General features: G+C 40.4%; 2 protein-coding genes across 2 annotated transcripts in view; one reads left to right on the top strand and one right to left on the bottom strand.

Annotated features, from left to right (window-relative positions):
* exoc5 (exocyst complex component 5) overlaps window positions 1-8,730 on the bottom strand; it is a 22,162-nt gene extending 13,432 nt beyond the window's left edge. Inside the window, exons 1-5 of the mRNA XM_031572705.2 lie at window positions 8,486-8,730; window positions 5,541-5,635; window positions 3,803-3,950; window positions 3,512-3,706; window positions 376-440 (exon numbers count right to left, since the gene is read on the bottom strand). Coding sequence (XP_031428565.1) covers window positions 376-440; window positions 3,512-3,706; window positions 3,803-3,950; window positions 5,541-5,635; window positions 8,486-8,512 — 530 coding nt within the window. The 5' untranslated portion in view covers window positions 8,513-8,730. The remainder of the gene's footprint in view (window positions 1-375; window positions 441-3,511; window positions 3,707-3,802; window positions 3,951-5,540; window positions 5,636-8,485) is intronic.
* A 2,476-nt stretch (window positions 8,731-11,206) lies between these two features.
* Window positions 11,207-19,755, top strand: ap5m1 (adaptor related protein complex 5 subunit mu 1). The gene is made up of 8 exons (XM_031572704.2): window positions 11,207-11,544; window positions 11,701-12,361; window positions 12,927-13,154; window positions 13,455-13,594; window positions 14,300-14,385; window positions 14,526-14,638; window positions 18,552-18,648; window positions 19,263-19,755. Exons 1-8 carry the CDS (start codon window positions 11,477-11,479, stop codon window positions 19,343-19,345), a joined length of 1,476 nt encoding a protein of 491 aa, XP_031428564.1. The 5' UTR covers window positions 11,207-11,476; the 3' UTR covers window positions 19,346-19,755.
* Window positions 19,756-22,518: the final 2,763 nt, after the last annotated feature.

Raw genomic sequence — 22,518 nt, 5'->3', positions numbered from 1 at the left:
GGGAGCCCCACAGTAGGCTGGATCTGAAGATGACAACTGTCTTTGATAAATATCCAAAATGGCACAAAATGCCACTATAGGGTGCATTGAACTCCGCTTGAGCCAAAGAATCGAACATTATATACAAAGGGACTTTGCATTATGGTGACTTTCCCCGCCCCTTGGGTCACTTCCCCCCGCCCCTTGGGTCACTGGCCCCGCCCCTTGGGACACTTTCCCCCGCCACCTGGGACACTTGTGAACCACTAATTTACAGAGATGTAAAAATAACTAAAAATAGCTAAAACTGCCCTGTTTTTGTCTGAAGAGCATTGCAACAGCAGTCTCTGTTTTTTTTACAAACTGTTATGACAACATTTTTAGGAATGTGCTCACCTGTCAAATGGCAGCTCCTGTGCAATTAGATGCAGCTTCTGAATGATGTCTGCAGCTTCCTTGATCTTCAGATATAAGAGAAAGACCAGTGAGAAAAAAAGTGAATCTCTAATCTACAAGATTCAAATACACTTCATCCTCCCTACCCAGTCCTTCTATGCAACACAGACAAAAAAATTAAACGCCAGCCTTGCTACCTAGGCAATCCATAACAACAATACGAATACACCATATTGCCAGGGCCAAACTATGTCCATGATCTACTTTTCAGGTAAATCGATGAGATTGTGACATTTTCTTTTCTCTTAATAATGTTGCAAACTTCACATAAACCTTTGATGGCCAGTAATGATGTGGAACCACGCCACGTTGACAAACCAACAGAATGATTGCCTACTTGATGGCTATGCAGATGGGCCAAACTATATAACGTGTCTTTCATACGGTCTCCATCATGCGTGACACATTTGTTAAATGATCCAATGGGAGGCACCAGCATGGTGGATGAGGAGCTGCTCCCAAATAAGGTCATTAGAAGCACAAACAGATCTTTCTCAAAGCTAAGTCATCTGTAAAGAGGCTACAGTAGTCATTTCCGGTAGGAATATCTATTCAACCAAGAATGTTTCACTCAGGTTGGTACAATCCCACTCAAATATATCTCACAAGCAGGGGCGGTTTGTCCTTAAGGGGCGATTTGGCCGACGCACTGCCAAATGGGAAAAGGAGATATTTTCTGTCCGATTCTACCACTAGACCGTCTGATCTGCCTCTGAATGTCATTGTCCGATCGGGCTAAAGTCATGCTTCAAATGGCCCCATGCTTCAAATGGTTTTGGGCGAAATGAAAATCGCCCCAGACCTCTCTCATAGACTCTCATGTTAAATCATTTTTTTCACAAAACAGGGCTCTCAATGCAATCTCTATGGCTTCCGGGAGGGCTCGCCCCACCGTGCTTTCGTCATACGTAACTGCGTATAAGAACGTCTACGGCTTTGATCAAGTCACATTCTGTCAAGATGGCTATCGTTCAGTGCAACAACTCGATTTGCTCTTTGAAAGAAACTCCTTTTAGTCGGCATACTAATGAAGATAAATTGACATAAAAGAGGTCAATGTTTCAGTGTGAATGTTCGCTAATTGCACTCACACTGAGTTATTTTCTATGTGATGACTTATTTTGCTTTTGTAAGCAATATGTCAATAAATATTGTTGGTTATGACTTATATGTTGCTCCCTTCTTTATGTTGTTACTGGACATATCATGTGTCCTGTTCAGCTATTTTACATCATACAACATTTGAGACATGTGAATAATAATGTGAATAATGCATAAGTGGGATAATGTATTGTGGATGCACAACATCTTTGCTTATAAAGGCTCCTGGATGCTACTTTCTTCCATAGCCTTCCACCTGTAACTATATCCACTCTATGTAGCTAGAGGGGACATCTTTCTGTTGTGTGCTGCCATCTATTGGACAAAAAGGTATATTTGTATGAGTTAATCAGCTAACACCAAATTGATACAATTGTCTTGCTTAATGTGCTGAACGGGTCGCCTTGCTCCCCCTGAGAATTTTTTTTCTCACTATTGTTATGTTATATGTTGTTGTTGTTGTGTTATATGTTGTCCCTAATCGCACCAACAGGAGCAGTGCTCCACGTGTCAATAAACTTAATACGGCAATGTCATAACTTTGAAGTTAAGCATGTGGTGTAATAAAACAAACTGTCAAAACAAATGTCACGTCATTGCACAAGTTGTGATCAAGTGAGAAATAGCATCATTTCATTATCACAAGATTGTGATGAGACAAAAGTTGCTAATACCGTAATTTCCGGACTATTGAACACACCTGAATATAAGCCTCACCCACTGAATTTTTTAAAAATAATTATTTTTAACATAAATAAGCCGCACCTGTCTATAAGCCGCAAGTGCCTACCGGTACATTGAAACAAATTAACTTTACACAGGCTAAAATGAATATCAAAAGTAATACAATAGTGATGCATATTATTAGTTTTGCCAGTTACGATAAGTGCACTGTTGCTTTAAGAGAGCACAGTTGCAAGAGTCAATCAGAAGCTAGAACGTTAGATTGAAGACAGCGAGATAGAAGAAAGACGCTAGTTTGAAACCAGTGAGCTAAAGAACTTGAAAAGACTGGATTTGTATTGTTGTAAACTTTTTTTAAATTTTCTAAAGTGTTTTGAGTTGAGTTCTGTCTACGCCGGTAGACTGAGGTTATTTTGACATTAGTTAAGTTATTGAGAGATACTGAGAAATCGCGTGGAGCTAAGCATCCATGCGGCTGCATCCATGCTAGCATCCTAGCTCCACAAAGCCACCGTAAACACAAAGCCACCGTATACAGTCACAGGTATCATAATCCATAAATTAGCCGCGTCATTGTTTAAGCCGCGAGGTTCAAAGCGTGGGAAAAAAGTAGCGGCTTATAGTCCGGAAATTACGGTACCTGCTTTCCTATCTATCTACCTAATGCACATAGCATTGCTGGAGACATCATCAGTCGAGCAAGCAACTTCCTTGTTTTTTGTAATCGGATTCATTTAACTCTACTGACATTACTGTCCAATACGCACAACCGTTCAAATGTTTGGAATCACCCAGAAAAGGAGGTGCAAAATGAATAGATTATAAAATCAAGACATTGACAAAGTTAGAAATAATGATTGTAGCCTAAAATAAAAAGTTTGTTCTTGAATATTTGCTTTCAGAAAAAGAATCCCCCATTTGCAGCTATTATATTGTAAAGTAATTAAGCAAGTTTTTTTTTAATTATTGGAAATTGACATGCCTACCGTAATACCGCGGCTCATGTGTGCATTGAACCGTAGGGGGCGTACCGAATGGATTGACAATATACCATGTACCGTTGCAACCTTACTATAAACCGTGGCAAATAGTCAAGAAATAACAGTGTATATATTTAATACGGTGTTTTTAACCTACTTCGCTGCGTGTTCCATGTAAGTTCTGTGTGTTTTTGTGATTGATGTGAATTGCTGCTGCAACATTGAACTTCCCTATGGGGATCAACAGAGCACTCTAGAGCCCCACTTATACATGCTGTGCCGAGTTTACTTCTTTTGTTTTGGATCTTGACCTTTTCAGGGTTGTTGAAGACATCGCTGCGAAGGTCCCCATCAAGAAACTCATTGAAGTAGGTCATAAGCCTCTGCGCCTCCACTGCCCTCTGGCGCGGCGTGTTCACCCCCTCCAGCTGGTCACCAAGGTGGCACACTTTCGTGGCAACATAGCTGATGTGTTCATCAAGTTCCTGGAAGTGCTGGAAAGCCACCTGTAATGTGGATAAGAAAGAAAAATTATAACATTTCAAAAATGTTTTAAGATAAATCTCCAATCCAACCACTTCTTTGTTTGTTTTTGTATTCACCTGGTTGCTCCTCTGAAGGTCCTGGACTTTGTGAGCGAATTCTTTGGCCTCCCTGTGACACTGCTGCTCCAGCTTCTCCACCTTGCGCTGGATCCTTTCATCCAGCTGCTTCAACTCTTCGATGTGGTTGTCAAACTCCTCAAGCAACCTGCCCGTTCAGCACACAGGATTCGTGAGCATAGTATGAGCAATCATGATGCAATTTCTCATGCAAACAACTATTTATATCAATGTTTACTTTGCTTATCAATCAGTTAAAAGTTTTTAAACTAGTGTAAAGATCTGACAATAATTCCTCTGATCAGCTAAAAAGGTGGACCAATACTGGACTACCTTTGGTGATTGTGGCCAAAACACACAATTTTAACATCATCTGCTCATAGCACTGATTTACAAAGTGCACTGGGTTATTTCGATTTTACTTTGCGTAATTTAGAAATCAACATGATGATTAGGTCGTTGGTAAAGTATCCCTCTGATGGCCCTTCGAGGAGATTTTGAAATCTTCAAACATCGAAATTGGTTTTGGTCTTAAAAATCCTATATCGGTTGGGCTCTATTTACCACACGTGAGCTGACCTTCTCCTCTCTCTAAAATGCCTAAGTGACTATATATTAAACCATACAATTTGAGCCCTCAAAGCTCTGAACCACTTTCTCCTCTCTCTAAAATGCCTAAGTGACTATATATTCAACCATACAATTTGAGCCCTCAAAGCTCTGAACCATTTTCTCATGTCTCCTGTCATCATGTATGACAGTGCAGCCCTGGCTTTAGTCTGTCTACAGTGGCCTCTAGGACTAATCTGCATTAGTCTACAGTGTCTACAGTGTCCTCTAGGATGAATCTGCATTAGTCTCTCTACAGTGGCCTCTAGGATGAATCTGCATTAGTCTACAGTGTCCTCTAGGATGAATCTGCATTAGTCTACAGTGGCCTCTAGGATGAATCTGCATTAGTCTACAGTGGCCTCTAGGATGAATCTGCATTCTACAGTGTCTACAGTGGCCTCTAGGATGAATCTGCATTCTACAGTGGCCTCTAGGATCAGAATCAGAATCAGAATCAGGTTTTATTGGCCAAGTAAGTTTGCACAAACAAGGAATTTGACTTGGTGAAGTAAAGTGGCTCTCAATGTGCTTACACAAAATATACATTACAACACAATACAAAACAAACAGTGCAACAGTGCAATGGTCTAAGAAGTTTAAGAAATATATACAAGGCGGAATGGCTATATACAGTAGCTGTGAACCAATAGTGCAAAGAAGAAGTGGGGAGTGTGAGAAGTGCAGGGATAAATATATAAATATATATGCTGCAGTGGGTTTGCTGTTCAGTAGTGAGACGGCGAGGGGGAAGAAACTGTTTTTGAGGTTTTGGCGAACAGTGATCTGTAGCGTCTACCAGAGGGGAGGAGTTTGAATAGTTTGTGTCCGGGGTGTGAGGGGTCTGCAGTGATTTTTCCTGCCCGTTTCCTGACTCTGGAGGTGTACAGGTCTTGGATGGTGGGCAGGTTGGCACCGATGATCTTTTCTGCAGACCTGACTGTCCGTTGGAGTCTGTTCTTATCCAGTTTGGTGGCCGATCCAAACCAGACAGTGATTGAAGTGCACAGAACAGACTCTATGACTGCAGTGCAGTGAATCTGAATCTGAATCTGCGTGCAGTGTGCAGTGCAGTGAATCTGAATCTGAATCTGCGTGCAGTGTGCACGTGCAGTGAATCTGCGTTTACCTTTTGGGATCGAAGGCCTCGGCTCCTCCCTTGGACCCCCCTCCTGGTGTCCTCCAGGCCAGTCTCTCGATGTACTCATCAGCATCAAACGGCTCCTGGGGAAAAGACACATTTACAACCCAAATGTTAGCTGTTAGAAAGAAAGAAACTCAGGAACTCAAACATCAGGAAGCCCGTCCATAGACATTCTGCAGAGCACTTAGGACTATCATAGTCTGCTTGGTACATCATCTCACTCAAAGTAATCATAACTTGATGCTTACGGTATTCTGAAAGCATTTAATAAACTATAACCTCTACACATTACACATATTACATTTGCATGCATAGAATTACTGATCCAATTTACTGTATTGGTACTGCAACAATACTGACATTATTAAATGGAATAGGTATCAAACAGATCAGACCCTGGCAAGCCGGTTGTGTTGACTTGCAAAAATGAGGCATGTCGATACACTCCACATTTGATGTTATTATTATTAAAAATAAAATAGATGATAAATGAACTGAAGTCAGTGAGCCACAAAGATATAATAAAGAAGTACATATAATAGTTGCCTTTTTGAACTAAATATAAACAAAAAGTCATCATCTTAGACATTTTATTGCCTCACCCGTTTTGTATGTAACTGTACATCTTTCAGCGTTTTCTCGCTTAGAATTGTCAAAAGTTACCGAGAAATAGACACTGTACTATCCGATAATACCGTTATTGTAACCAGCAATAATGGTTGATGTGATTTGCGAGGCATCAGTCAGCCAACTTTCTAACATTAGCACGTTAGCCTACGTTAGATGGCCTAACGTTCTTTCAGCGTACCAACGTCACACGATATCATACACGCTATCTTAAAAGACTCAAGGTAGTAAGAGGAGGAGCGGAGGAGTTAAATAAGTAACAATAAAAAGCGTGCCTAGAGACATTATAAGAATGGAATTAAAAGCTTTACTTTTCCTTAACAGGGTTTTTTTCCTTGCCCCTGTTGCCATTATGCTCTAAGGGGGTCCAGCCACAGGGCTCTGTAAAGCGCCTTGAGACAATTGTATTGTTTTGGCGCTATATAAAATAAATTGAATTGAATTGAATTAACGGTATTGCATAATTAGTCAAACATCAACAACACGGCTAAGAGCTACCTGACACGTCATTTTTATTTTCAGGAAAGCCAAACTGTGCTGTATACAAACTTCTATGTATGGCTATGATCAGAGAGGTCAGCCTCTGTGCCAGAACCAGATCACAGACTACCCAAGCGTTCCAAATATGGCTGTCTAAGGTTCATTTACTTGAGGGGTGTATGTTGAATGGGTTAAAAGAACTGGCGTCAAGCCAGCCATCGCTTTTCTTTTTGGGCCCCGCTATTCTTATTCTTTTGCTCCTCATCTCTAAGGCAAAGCGTAATCCAAACACCATTTCAATGATAAGTGATAAGACACTAGCACACCTGAAAGAGGAATACACAAGAATGAAGTAAATCTATTTACGCGATTTAGAGAAATCTTCCTTTAAAATTCCACCCCTGTCTTAAGCATAGGGCTTAGACGGTCAAATTTTGCTTCCCATCTCTAGGGGGAAATGCATCCATCTCATACACCATTGCACTTTCATACAACACCGCCACATTGATACAAAAAAGCTGTTCTAGGTGCATTTTTAACTTCACCCTAGGGCATGCCGAAAATCGAACTTGGTTGCAGGCAACTTGGGCCCTCTTTGTCTGAACTGCCTTCTCTTAGGCTAGCATTGATGAATTGACATGAAATTACATCTCATCCTAAAACATTCACAATACACGTAACAAATAGATGGTGCTTTATTAATTGTAAGCTACACTTACCCATCTGGGAAAAGTGATGGGTGAAAGTGAGTCTTGTTTTATTGTAAATATTGCACTGTCTGGGTGTTTGGAAATAATTTGACAGCAGAGATGTGTTTCATCCTTTGTGTAGGCCTAAGACTACCTTTGGGTTTAAATATAAAAATGCAACGTATATGATTCCCCTGAAAGATAAGGAACCTAGCTATCCAAAGTCCAACAGCTCTCTTCACACATATAACACTGCCTATCATGGAAATGAACATGACAGTACACCACCCCGAAGCAGTGTTTTGGGACTCATTATTTCCAATTCTTGTTAACAGGCCTATTATTCCATTAATCAAGTTGCATTACATAGCCTATTCAAATCAAGACTTTCACCCACCGCTTATCCTGGGTGGGTAGAAGTAGCTTTCAATTAATGAAGCACCATGTATTTGCTATGTCTGTCATAGAAGTGTTCTATTGATACGGCAATGCCATTTCGTTTCTAGTCATCAATGCTAGCATAACAATAGTTCACAGAGGGCAGTTCACTCAAAAAGGGCCCAGATCGCCTGCAGCAAAACATTTTTACCTGGAAAAGCTTCTTTTTTTTTTTTTTTTTTTAACAGCTTTCAGGTGTGGTAGTGTATTATCAACGTGGAATGGCATAGGGACTATGCTTTGCCTTGAAGATACGGAGCAAAATGTCACCGTATATGCTTTAGACAGAGGTGGAGTTTTTAAGGAAGATTTCTCAAAACTGGGTCAGTAGATTTTGTTAATTCTTTGTGTACGCATCTTTCAGGTGTGGTACTATGTTATAAAAGCGAAATGGTACATGTATTATGCCAATGGCGTGAATAAGGGCATTTACGCCAATAACTTCAAATAAAGTGAATGGAAGTCAATACATCGTATACAAGAACCACGGGACCCAAAACACTAGTGACAGAAAGCTTTACGCCAGTGTTAAAAGACCAGTTCATGATACTACTAGTACCGTTACACTTAACATATGATGGAGCGACAAAAGGCAAGGTGCTGTGAAGTCCTCACATCGTACTAGCCATACAGACTATGCCTAACTAGCGAACCTGTACTGAAGTACTTCTTTAATGTTAGCTGTCGTTAGCTTACCTCAAACAGCTGGGCTACTGCAGCCATAATGTGAGCCTTGTGTCAAAACCCGCGAACAAACAGCTGTCCAAAAGTATATCGAATGTGATATCCCAAGGCTGGCCGACCTACAAATTGCAAAGAATCCCCAGATCCTTCTAAATTTACGTATATACTTATATTTGGGTTAAAAGGCCCGCTAACAAATCACTTCCTGTATCCAAGTGCAGTATAGAAACAGGAAATCCTTACCCACTCCTCAAGAATTCAGGAGAAAAAAAGAATAAAAGTCTACATAGGTTTACATCTGTCGTTTTCATACTGGCGTTTGACCAGGGTGACACCAGTTTTCATTTTTAGTATGAAATATGTGTTATTGGATTCAAATATATATTTCATAAATTATTACAAATATTACACATATTACAAATGTAGCCTAACCATCTGATAGGCTCTACCAGAGGTGTAAAGTAACGAATTACTTTTACTCACGTTACTGTAATTGAGTAGTTTTTTTGTGTACTTTGTAATTTTTAAGTAGTTTTTTAAATCGGTAATTTTACTTTTACTTAAGTAGATTTTGACTGAAGTATTGTACTTCGCTACATTGGAAATTACATCCGTTACTGAGTAAAAAAACAAACATAGTTCAAGGCAGGAATCACGCACCACAATGCTCACTGCAGTGGTGGATGCTGCATAGAGTGGATGATGGAGTCGATGCAAGGCGCCAGTACGGTGCCGAGTCACGAGAGATAGATATGGAGGAAGATGATAGTGCGGACTACCAACAAGCTGCGGACCACCAACAAGCTGAAGCACCGAACTTTCCGCCAGTTGAAATTAAAGAAGATGAAGAAAACCCGTGGCCACATCTCAGCAAGCAGTTTGCCTTCCAACGTAAAAGAGGCAACAGCTATGCTGTGTAAACTGTGCCTAATCCGTCAGTCAGAACTTTCTGCTTATACAAATTCATCTTCAAATCTGCGCAAGCATGTGTTGGTAAGTACAGTATTTGTCCCTTTCCATTAGTAGTTCAGACAGCGTTTTTGTCATTTAGTTAGCTTTGCTCCATTAAGCAAAATATGCGTTTCATGGCACTAGTAGGTAGTAGCCTAATTTTGGCTAGCACTTGCAACCGACCTGAGTATGCTAACGTCGACAGCGGTCATCCAATAGACTAATAATACCATTCCTGTCTTCCATTCGTTTCAGGTCATAGAATTATTATGTTCAGTCTCTCATATTGTGTTAAAAACTGCAGATCAGTCATCAGCAATGAAATACACCACATAAACTGATATTAGGCTAATCATTTGGCTGCCTCCCATGCCTTGAAACAGAACAATGTGAATGCGCACACCATCGTTTTCAGACAGTTGGACAAGTCAATGTGTATGTCGTTATCTGCAATTTATCACGATGTTTAGTCAGATATTGATAACGATAAGTGGTGGCTTTGCAACGTGCACGTCTTTCATGTTCATGCTAAGGGGTCCCGGTTAGCAAGAATTGAGGATTATGAATTGTGATGCATGTAGAAATAGAAAATAATGCTATAATTCTGTATACTGTAGGTCTGTCATCTCAAGTAGCTATTTATAGCTATTTCTGTGTTATGATGCACTCTTGAATCTTGATAGCAGCTCAATACTTAATTGTCAGAAATGTTGTTTGTCATTCTACAGGTCTAGTCTATGTCAGACAACACCTTGACCGGATGTTGGAGGCTGGAGCAAGTTGGACAACATTCATCAGATGAAGATGATTTATTTTCCTCAATGAAGTCCAGAAGGTCAGAAGGCACAGGGGAGTTAGAAGGGTACCTAGCCTGTGTCTCAGTCAATATGGATCTGCTGAACGCCTTTCAGAATATCAAAAAACTGTCCCTGAAACTCAATACTTGCCTACCTGCCTCGGCCGCCTGCGAGCGACTCTTCAGCTGTGCTGGATTGCTGTTCAATGCAAAGCTAGCCCGGATGAACTCTACTCATCTTGAAAATCAGCTGTTGCTCAAACTCAACAAGAATTTTGTAGACTAATGCTCTAAAGGTGGACACAAGTAAAGTAACCAAAGTTTAAGTGGGGCAGCGGTATTTTAACTTTTTATTTTAGCTGTCATGTCTTGACATGTCCTCCCAAAAGTTCTTAAATGTTGTGTTGACATGTTTAATGTTTGACATGTTTAATGTCATTGCACTTAAATTTCTAAAGATTCTCCTTTAATAAAAAATAACTAGTTTTTGTATTGGATTTATGACCCCTTGTTCTTTTTTGCACTATATAGGAGCGGCCCCCATCAAATTGTTGAAAGTAACTAAGTAACTTTTACTTAAAGTACATTTTAAATGAACTACTTTTTACTTTTACTTGAGTAGATTTTTAGATGGGTAATTTTACTTGTACTTAAGTAAAATTTCATCAAAGTAATTGTACTTTTACTTGAGTACAACATTTCAGTACTTTTTACATCTCTGGGCTCTACAGAATGCCTTTTTGATATAAAGGCATTTGTGAATCATAACCCACGCAAATGCAGGTTCATCAATGTGTAGGTAAATGTGGTGGGGGGTTCCCAGTTCTGGACTGTTGTCTTGTTCATTAGTCATTATATCCGGTCAGGTGACAGGTCTTAACCAATCAGAAACCAGAATTATCTCCTGTTACCACCGATTGTCTGTTTACCACCCATCGTCTTAACACAACTTTTATTCTGACGAGTTTATCGTTAGATTTTGGTACGACCGGAACATTTATTGCCGTTTGCGCAACGAAACTAAATATTCTCAGTCACAACCTCCGGGCTGACGGACTATGTACGTCTGTATATGGTCGAAATACCCAAATACGCGTTTAAACTACACGTAGGTTTAAACTAGCAAATCAAGCAGTCCTGTACTGTCTCAGATGTTGCATTACGAGTTAAGTTGTTTCCACAACAAGAATGTCAGTTTTAGATGCATGACATAATTGAATGAATTTACTTGAACTTTGATTAGTTTCATTTCATCAATGAGTTTCCGGGCGATCTGGGTATTGTCACATGAGAAGGGAGAAACTGTAACATTGCGCTTTTCCAGGTAAACGTGTACTTTTGTCAAATGGGTATTTAATGAAGTATTCACTTTTACATGTACGTCATGCAAATATTTTCCACCCATGCATTTAATTACAGTTGTTGTCACCTGATGCGTGTACCGTGATGCTAACTTTATTTTCATTGATGTAACTCACAGGCGATACTCTACTGTAGAGCGTCGAGCAAAATGTCTGGCTGGACCGCAATATGCGTCCATACCTGAGGATTGTGCCATATCGCGACTCATCTTTACTGAATTGGGACTGGAGGATCCTGACAGGCTTTATGTGGCCGCGCGCGATAATTGTGTGCTGCATCAAGAGTCTCTCATCCTGGAGCTCCACCCGGATGGCTCCGGTAGGGGTATACTGTGGCCCCTATTAACGGTCACTCAAGGGGGCCTCATAATGGCCTGTCTGCCCTTGGTGGATTCTACTGCTACTTCACGGCCTCCTCTCTCAAACCAGGTCTCTATCTGTCAAGGCATAGCCTTCTTGTCTGGCCTTCAGGCATTCATGTCAGCTGGGAGTAAAGCACTAGAGCCTGATATTCTGGCCGCTCGTTTAGATTTGTTGCCCACAATCCTGTTGAACATTTGTCCCCTGGGGACACCAGTGGATACACCACACTCCGCCATCTTTCCATTCCTGGCCGTGCCCACTCCTACTGGCTCTCAGAAGCAGCCAGCCTGGAAGGCAGGATTCCACAAGGGAAGATCGACTGTCAGTGTGTCCGTCACAGAAACTGTAAGGTCCATGCAATATGGCAATCAAAACAAACAAGACCTCTGGGATGTTTATGGCACTGTCGTGTGTAAGGTAAGACATTGGGTTATGATTTGAACCATATAGGCAGGGGGATTTGTTGACTGTGTGTGTGGGTGGGTGTGTTTGGTGTGTGGTGTGTGTGGGCTGGTGTGTGTGGAGGGGGGGGGGGTGTGGGTGTTCAGAGTTGCCATTTGTACATGAATAGTAAAGGCTATTAGCATAGGCCTATATTTGAATAAAAAATCACACAAAATTGTATTTAGTGTTACTTAAACAATATATTAGACATTACAAAGTAGGCTAAAATAACAAAGTGTGACAACGCTCTGGCCTGTACACAGTGCAACTTTCAACTGTATCTACGTTGTGTAACTGTTCACATGCTTTACTCTTTGTAAAATACCACATTTGAAACTCCATATGAGATGGCTCGTATGTGTGTGTGTGTGTGTTGCGGGTAACATACATTTTTTTTGGTAGAAAATGACACCACTTATTTTTTTCTGATTACATGTGAACATGAAATTAGTCGTCCCAGAATTGCAAGACATGGTTACAGTGTTGTACATTGTCATAAAGGTATCCATTCCTCCTTCCATCATTGTGTTGGTTGCAGTGTGAAGTGGAGGGCATCCAACCCAACATCACAGTCACTCTCTCTTTACCACCCAATGGCTCCCCCCTGCAAGACATCCTTGTGCACCCCTGTGTCAACACACTGGATAGCAGCACCCTGACCGCGAGCAGCATGGACTATGGAGACAGCTCCGCCTTCTCAGGGCCCTACAAGTTCCCCTTCTCCCCACCACTGGAGCCCTTCAGGCTGTGCAGTTACACCTCTCAGGTAATTCAGATTCACGTATTCATGTTGATGAACAAAATACTGTTGGGGAGGTAGATGATTTGGAGGGAGTTGGCCTTCATTTTTTGCAACACTGGCCTTAATTTGTTGTGACGCGTCTGAATAGTCATAGCCTACATATTTGGACCCACTATCAAAAATTTCTTACAGAGACAGTCACCAAAGGGCTTCAGTGTGAAACTAATTAGAATTGAGCATTAAGTGATCCTTTCCACATAGCCTTTCAACAGTGTGTGTGTGTGTGTGTGTGTGTGTGTGTGTGTGTGTGTGTTTCCACTCCAGGTACCAGTTCCACCCATTTTGGGTTCCTATCACCTCAAAGAGGACAATGGTCAGCTACAGCTGAGTGTTCTTTTGAAACTCCATGAGAGTGTGACAAACAGTTTTGAATACTGTGAAGCTCATCTGCCATTTTTCAATAGGTATAATTCATACAACCGAAAGAGATGTTTCTTAAGTGAGAACGCTATTCACTTTTGTTGATGCAATTATTTCACAAAATTGTGGCTTTAACTGTTGCACATGAAAATGTCCTGAAAATCATCCTGGGAGCTAGGGCTGAACGATTAATTGCATTTGCGATTAAATCGCGATATGGTAAAACGTGATTTTTCTAACCGCAACGTCCGCGATTACAACGTGGTCTAAAAAAAAGACCATCTAAAGATGGGACATTTTGCACACAGTGTTTAAAAAGTGCATGCCTTGTGTTTATACTTACAATGACTTTGTTTAAATTACTTAAATGCACAGTGGCAAAGCCACCGATTTGTTGTTCTTGTTTCTGTAATGAGCAATTAAATAAAAATGTAAAATGTGGGAAAGAATATTTTACACTAAATGTATCTAATATTGTGTTGGTCATATTTAAATCATTCATTACGTTTTGTTGGGAAAGAAAAGAGGATAAAATAATAAAAAAAATGCATATTCAATCGCAATTAGATTATTTGCCCAAATCGTTCAGCCCTACTGGGAGCAGTGCTAAACAGTTAAGGGGATTATCTATGAACATATGTAGAATTATTGCTTTGGAATATTTAAACACTCATTCCTAAAGTTGCTCATTCATAAAGAGTCCCATTTCAGTTTGTGGAAGTTGTGTTAATGTTCTTCACTACCCTTAGGTGCCAGATGGGGGTTTTAGATGTGAAAGTGACCTCAGGCCAGGTGGAGGTCTCCAAAGAGAAGAACCTACTAGTCTGGGTCTTAGGTGTGTGACAGTTTTACATTCAAATAACTTTCCCTCCATGTGTATCTGATAAGACATTCACCATGGACCACCTTTCTGTATTCTTCCATGTGCATCTGATAAGACATTCACCATGGACCGCCTTTTCTGTATTCTTCCAGGACAAAAGTTTCCAAAGTCCCGTGAAGTAACGCTTGAAGGAGCTGTGCATTTCTCTGGCCAGACAGCAGGACCCACCGACCCCCTCTGCACCGATGGCACCGCTTACATCAAAGTATTATTTTATGTTCATCTGATGTGTTGTTGATGTTTTTTTTGTAGAATAGTAGAAATGTATAGTTGTTTTTTGGTTAAAAAGAAGGGTTTAGGATAACTTAAAGCCACTATAAAGGGTTGAGGTATAGGCAAAGACAATTCTGTAATGCCAGTCATTCTTTCATAGATTCTGCATTCCATGCAACCTTGCCTACCTCTACTGTCTTTGAGGAATTGCTACATTGAATGATGGATGGTGTGACGTTGGAGCACAGTTTATTAGGCTTCAATAGAACATATCAAAGCATTGAACACGCATTGAAAAGAACTGTCCTCTTGCAATATATCCACATGCAACACCCTTGACAACAGCTCCCTTGACAACCTTGGCCTTCTACCTCCCTCAGTGCTGATACCTTTGGCACCTTCTTAACTGGTCAGGTGGCAGCCATCAGGCGTCAACTCAGTGGTAGTCTCGCCCATCATCACAGTCAGAGCTGGTACCACCTGTGCCATACTTAAGAGGGCCAAAGTTACACTTCTGCCACTCAACCCATCTGGTAAAGGACCTTCAGGCCAATCATGCTCACTCCGATGTCTACATCTCTTGAAGATGTGGGTTAGAATAAAGTCTCTGAAGTTCTCACAGAACAGTCTCCTACTCTAAAATATATTGGTCATGTGGACCCCATGAACAAGGAGAGAGAGCTGCCAGACAGTTATCTTATCTGGATTTACATGCAGGATTTGACAACAACAGAAATACCTGTCCTCATTTGCTGAATGATCTATGTCAGGAACTACACGTTGCTGGCTTGAGTTCTTCTCATGGTGGAGTGAGAGTGCCTCTCCACTGGGGTACCACAATGTCTCCTCAAAGTTTAGATCTTAGTCCTATTCTCTTCTCCGTATACATCATCTCTTTGTCTCCAATCATCTGCTCAAGTGTTTTGTTTTCTTGTCATTGCTATGCAAATGATACCCAGCTTTATGTTTTCTTTCCTGCCAAAATGACTCGATAGTTTTAATGCACAGGTTGGATTGGTTAAATTCAGGTCTTCATCGATTCTTTAAGCTACGGGTCAATTCATAAAACATACCGTGAAGGCAAGTGGCATGGGGTAACGCACCAAAAAACTCATAACACTCTTTTACCAGCAGTCTGTTGCCCTCGTTCACCATGTACCTAACTCCTAAGATTGTAGATGGTATGAATTAATATCAGTTATTACATTTAGGTGTTTTCACACCTGTTCTGGATGGGCTGCAATCAGTCATCAGTAACTTTTAAGAAACAAATGGGTTTGCTTTACAAACTGATGTTAAACAGGCCAAACAGGTTTATCTTCTAAACTGATAACAAATGATTGGTTAGTTAGGCCTTCTTCTGATCCGATGCTTTGCTACCAGTTCTTTTTCATCCTGTCACCTCTTTGGACAATGAAGAACAGTTCTTGGTGTTGTATACTGCATCTACATGATGGCTAGTTTTCCCCAAATATCCTTGGGTTGTTTGATGTTTGCTTATCCATCATTATTACTGCTTGTTTACTACCTCTTCTCTGGAAGCACAAAGCTCGGATGCAAAAAAAATGGGGGACCCATCTGCTTGAGGTTGGCCGGGTATAGTAGAGGAAATGTTGTTTCAGATTGTTGTTTACCTTCTTCCAACTTTTAATGCGGTTTGCAAGAGATCGCTTCAACTGTGCTACCACAACCAAGCTTAACAAGAAGTCTGCTAGCGTGTGTAGATAGCTAGTGCTAAATCATATAGCTAGAGCTAAATCATATAGCTAGTGCTAAATCATATAGCTAGAGCTAAATCATATAGCTAGAGCTAAATCTCCTTAAAGGCTCAGTTTTTCAGTTCGGCTGGCTGCTTATAAAAACGTATTTCTGGGCTCTTTACTTTGTTGGTAGTACATCCTGTCACACAGCTGGTTTTAGGCATGTTTAAGTTTTTTGTTAGCAGACGGAAGTAACAGGGTGGCACCATCACGCAATACAGAGTCAATGAAAAGCAATGAATTGTTTTCTAGGATGTAGTACTTTGATCAAATCAGTGGTACAGGAGGTAAAGAAGTCGTTTAGTAATCAGAAGGTTGCTAGTTCGATTCCCTGTCGAAGCGTCCTTGAGCAAGACACTGAACCCCTAATTGCTCCTGATGTGCAGTGTGCCATCAGTGTAAATGTAAAATGTGTATACATTGTAAGTCGCTTTGGATAAAAGTGTCTGCTAAATCAGTGGTTCTTAAAGTGGGGGGCGCGCCCCCCTGGGGGGGCGCGAACACTCTCCAGGGGGGGCGCGATGTCACAGACGGAGAAAGAAAAAAAAACCGCCGACCTGTCACTGGTTAGTGAAAGCTCCCTCAGTAGCGAAATGCAAGGGGCTGGACTGACCCAAACAAATCAAATACTGTTTTGCTCCTGATCCACCAATCAAAACGGAGTATTATCATTTCAACGCGAGTAGCACCTCCGCTTCCGAGTATAAAAACAAAACGCAGGCATGGAGGTAAGCGCTCACCCTGAGACGACACTTTGCAGAGTTTGTGCAATTTCTCTTGTTTCCTCTATCATTCAGATATTCATTGCTTTATAAACAGTATTTTTAAAGACTCACTCCTTCCTTAGTAATACCTTACTGCACTTGCAGTAGGTCTATTCGTAGCCTATTCTAAGGAGTAATTTGCTCCACAATCTTTTAGAAAAGCTCGTAGCCCCGAGAGCTAGCCTAGCTAGCTACCTTTTCCAACTACAGCTAGCCCTTTTCTCCTTAACACCTAGCCTACCTTTACATTTTTTGATCATCCACCGCAACAAATAAAACACCAGCACTTGAATACTATTTTGTGCTGTCCCTGTCTACATTGTGTACAGTTCGTTTGGTTAGGAATCATTGCCTAGCACAGCCTTATCCATTGTTCGTGTGCAAGTCGTTCACAACCACACATACAAGAACACGACGTTGAAATTAGAACTTTATTAACTTCATACGCTGTATCAGCAAACAAACACAACATGGACAAGTTTCTGATTCGTAAAAGTCAGAAAGAGAAGCCTGTGGACTTCTTTAAACATAAACGTGATGGCCTCCAGCAACAACGAACCACCATGTCCAAGCATAGCACTATCTCCAAGCAGTGTCTGGAGCATCTTATGTAGTTGCTCATAGAATTGCTAAGCTTGGCAAACCCCATACAATTGCCGAAACACTGATTTTGCCGGCCACGCAACACGTTTAGAATAATGATAGGTATTGTGCTGAGTTTAGCTCCTATGTCAAATTACACTGTATCACGCCGAATATCAGAAATCAGTTTGGGTCCTATTTCAAAGAGGACTACCGTTCATTCGCCTGAGTTCGGGATCCATTTCTCTGCTCAGCAGATGAGCTGTCACTAGACATGAAAGAGCAGCTGAAGAGTGACAGTAGACTTAAGCATCTCCCCTCTTTCGTCATTCTTTTTTTTGTAAAGATCACAAGAGGCCCATAATAATAACAGTATCCTAATGATAGCAATAATACCACTTATTATTATTATGATAATAATAATAATACAATAATAATAATTGGTCGATAATCATTAATTATAATAATACCTACTATTACTGATAATAATAATAACAATAATAAAAATAAATAGTTATAATAATTGTCTGTATGGGCCTAACAATAACAATAGCCTAACCTTGACATGTCAGGCCTATCAATAACAATACACTATCTATCTATCTATCTATATATGGTGGTGTAGTTGAGGGCGGTGGCGGCGGGCCGCGGGTGGATGGGGGGGCCCCAACTACCCCTAACCAGCTTTGGGGGGGCCCAGCTTGCAAAAGTTTGAGAACCCCTGTGCTAAATGACTAAATGTAAATGTAAAATCAGGCGTTCTGAGTACTCATGTTCACCTGTTTCTCCCGCTCTGCAGCTGTATTTCCGAATACCTGACCTAACTTTATCAGGATGTTGTGTGGACCAACATTCAGTGCAGGTGTATTCTTCAACAAAGCCTCGTGTTGTCACATGTAAGTACATTGGCATGTATGACAATAAACATGATTACCAGACCACCAAGTGGATGTGGAGAATGTGACATTAGGTCAAGCCTGATGGTCGAAACTACAAAGGCTATAGCTACCAAGCTATGGAGTTGTTTATGTAAACAACTACACAATAGCTTTACATTGATGTCCCAATGCCATCTAGGCCAGTGTGCATGTTTCAAAAACCTTTAATACTAAGCCACAGTGTCTGGCATGTTAGAGTGCCCATGTCTAGCACTGGGCCCCGTGAATGGTTCAGCCTAGTTAGAGGTTTAGCTTGACTCACATGCAAGAAGAAATTAAGCACTAAATGCAATTGGCCAAGGACAACACTCGACTTTGGACTCAACATCCTCATTTTAATTCATGTTCATTCATATTCATAACATACATCAACAATAATAATTCACACTTTCTTTTTTTTTTTATTAGGTGAGGGTGAACATAGTCATAGGAACAAATGTCTACAAATGATTGAGAGTTTTTGTCTCAGCTTTTATTAGAGACTAGTGTAGATTTGAAAATTCTAGAATTTAAAAACCGATTATCTAATAGTTGTTTTAATTGATTCTAACCACTGTCACTCTTCTCTTTAGCGCGGGATTTGGTGTCTTCAGAATACTACATATGGAACTCCACAGGACTCACCCCAATGTTGCCTGGTGCTATGATGATGTGACATGGAACTACAAGGAAAATGTGCTCAAATGGTCAAATGTGTAAGGAAAGGTGTCTTTACAGCCAATCTGCTCACAGTGTAGACTCTGACCGCAGGTAATCATGCCCTTTAAGATAAGTGAACATTCAACTGGCTGTTAATGAACAGAAGCCCTGTAGTGAATGCATCCTAGTGGCCTTCTTCTGAGAACAAAGTAATGATTGGAATTATGGAGCTGTTTGTGTTTGTTTAGATGCTCAAATCAAATTGCCTTGCTTTGTAAAAAAGCCTATCTTGTTAAGGTGGAGAAGACCTTGCTAAAGAGGTGGACATACAGTCAGGCCAAGCTATAATGAACTACTAAACTGAATGCGTCCATTGAGTTTAGTCAACTGCTATTGTTAACGTGCGTCAATAAAATACTAATATGTTGACCAGTTTTTTGTTGCATATCTATATGGTCAGGATACCTTATGAATAACTGGAATAAATTAAAGGGAGGAATCCGGACGAGATATCAGTTTTGCGAAAAACCGAGAGTAGGATCAGGTTTCCTAGGCTGCAACTCAAGACGCTTTACTTAAGCAGACAGAGGACGTCATGAGGACATCAACAATCCTATAGGCTAGGCCACTACTAAACTGATTTTGTTGCTCTGCTATCGTAACATTTTACAGAAAAATGCTTTGCCGATGAAAATGTCTTGCTGACGTGCAAGATCTCTAATTTAGCATGAAATCTGAAATCATATTTTGAAATGGTTTCTCTCTTTTGTTGTGAGTAGAGATAGCTGTGATATACTTGTAAACATAAAGTTGACTACATTAAGCAGTCATGACTGCACAGTCATAATCTGCCCCCTGTATCATATCCTAAATACCACCCCACTGCCCCCACGTTTCAAGAGTCACGCACCGCTGCTCATGAATATATGTGATTACGGCAGCTTGGTGTCAAATGCCAAAGAAGAATCTTTCTAAATATATTTGTTGGATCATCATGACATTTTGTGACAACATTCATGTTGGCATGAGACCTGGCAATTTGGTGACCCCATGATCCTCCCTATGGCTCCCCCAGCAGACATCTTCTCTGCTTTTATTATGAAGGCCTTTGAAATACATTTGTGACAAATCAATTCGATACAGAATATATATGTAGATATTACAGGTGGGACAACTCTGAGATCAGATAAAGCACTAGAGTTGAGACTTTGATCACTGAGACACATTTCAGATATAAGGCTCATTTATAAGCCAATCAAGTTTTCTTTTGGATTTTACTGTTATCTCAAGAGCTGGTTATTTCAGACAAATAAAGATCAGTGCAGTGTGAGAAAGTGTGAGTGTTTTAATGGGATTGGAATTTGGCTGAGATGAGAGGCTATTTCTTAGGAGTTGAATTTAAGATTTATGAGAAAATGGTCTAAATCTTGTAATGCTGGTAAATTGAGCTCAATTCTGTCTAGGAGAAACAGGCTAGACAAAGAAGAGAGCCCATGTGGAATGTTCCTTTCCTCTGGGTTTGTTTGAGGTGTGAACCAATCGGACACCTGCTGGCCAGTTTTAGTATTGTCACATTTTGATAATCTGTGAACCAGTCGGACACCTGCTGGCCAGTTTTAGTATTGTCACATCTTGATAGTCTGTGAAACAACGATCCAGACAAGTTTTGACAAATATTAACCCACTTATTATTATGGTGGGTTATGGCAGGCTAATATATACATATGTATTGACTGATCAGTAGGCTACATACTGTAAGTCAGGGAAATAGCCATAGGCCTACAACAAAGAAAAACGAATTGTGACAGTGTGTTTCAATACATATTTGTTTCAATTAGTTATTCTTTTTTTGTTTCATGTGTATGAAATGACATTTAGGAATGTAATCTAAATGGCTGGAATGTTTATTGGGATAAATAACTACACAGGACCTTGTATCAAGTGTAGACCCCTTAATTCAATTACATTTTATTGATATAGCACCAAAACATTTAAATTATCTCAAGGCCCTTTCAGAGCCCATGGCTCAATGGCGATAGGGGCATAGTTTAGGTGCTACGGCCTCAAAAGCTTGATCACCGTAGATCTTTAGTCGAGTGCATGGGACCGATAGTAAATTAAGATTATTTGACCTAAGAGAGTGAGCTGAGTGGGAACTGAATCCCGTAAGTAACGGGCAGCCATAAAGAGACAATCGGACGGGTAGGGTTTGGACATTATCTATTAATGTTGAATTTAGTTGCTCACCCTACATATCCAGATGCCTACTCCAGGATGATATCCTGGTAACACCACTGCCAACTAATATTTGGATCATATGAGGTAGGTGGACCTTCAGGACCTGTCTACCAAACCATTGTCAAAATTATGAAAAAAGTAATTCATTCCTAAATAATATTTTACTGAAATACTGTTCTCCAGACCAAGCAAAGGCATCACATCTCATATTTTTGCAATACACTGGTGAGCTAATACAATAACAACTTACGTTTGATTTGCATTTGCAATGATTGTGCAGCCTAGGCCTGTATAGTCCTACCTCATGCTGTGTAGCCTAGCTGGACAGTATGGTAGCTTATACAGTAGATAACATCTCTGCTTACTATTTTTATGTCATTGTGAAACTTTATAATTTGGGCTGATGCTTATAAAAAGTTACACATTTACACTTACTGTAATAATGTTTATCATTAGGTAATGTAACGTTATATATTGCATATGAGTGCACAGTTAGTACTACGTATTCAATTCAATTCAATATTATTTATATAGCGCCAAAACAATACAATCGTCTCAGCGCTTTATAGAGCCCAGGTCCTGGACCCCTGTACGTATGTCTCTCTGATCTCTTATGATCGTCATGCCACCCAAAGAGTTAGAATTATGTTTTGTGCACAAGAGAACTATCCCGTGCTGAGAAGATTATAAATCATGTGCACTAGATTAAAAATCAGTAGACCTACTGATTTTTCAGGACTTCGCTATGGAATCCCATTTCTGCCAGTGTGATGAAAAAATGTTTTTTCATTGTATTAGAAACTTTCTCAAAATAATGGCATGCCATTATTTACTATCTCACTATTCAATTTAATTGACGGAAATGGGCTTCCATACCTTGGGGGCAAGGTTTTGAACTTTCTAGTAGACTTTTATTTTGATTCTTTCGATGGGTTTCGACATACTGGCACG

This window comes from Clupea harengus, chromosome 8 (assembly GCF_900700415.2).
Source record: "Clupea harengus chromosome 8, Ch_v2.0.2, whole genome shotgun sequence".
Taxonomy (NCBI): Eukaryota; Metazoa; Chordata; class Actinopteri; order Clupeiformes; family Clupeidae; genus Clupea; species Clupea harengus.
Note: the sequence above shows the minus strand (reverse complement) of the source record. Positions and strands in the feature narration are given on the sequence as shown.

What these genes read in the sequence shown, in the direction of transcription:
- ap5m1 (XM_031572704.2), top strand. Translation starts at nt 11,477, where the DNA reads ATGAGTTTCCGGGCGATCTGGGTATTGTCACATGAGAAGGGAGAAACT. An exon ending in GTAACATTGCGCTTTTCCAG is followed by an intron (nt 11,545 to 11,700) that starts GTAAACGTGTAC and finishes TGTAACTCACAG; the next exon opens with GCGATACTCTACTGTAGAGC. An exon ending in CCTACTAGTCTGGGTCTTAG is followed by an intron (nt 14,386 to 14,525) that starts GTGTGTGACAGT and finishes GTATTCTTCCAG; the next exon opens with GACAAAAGTTTCCAAAGTCC.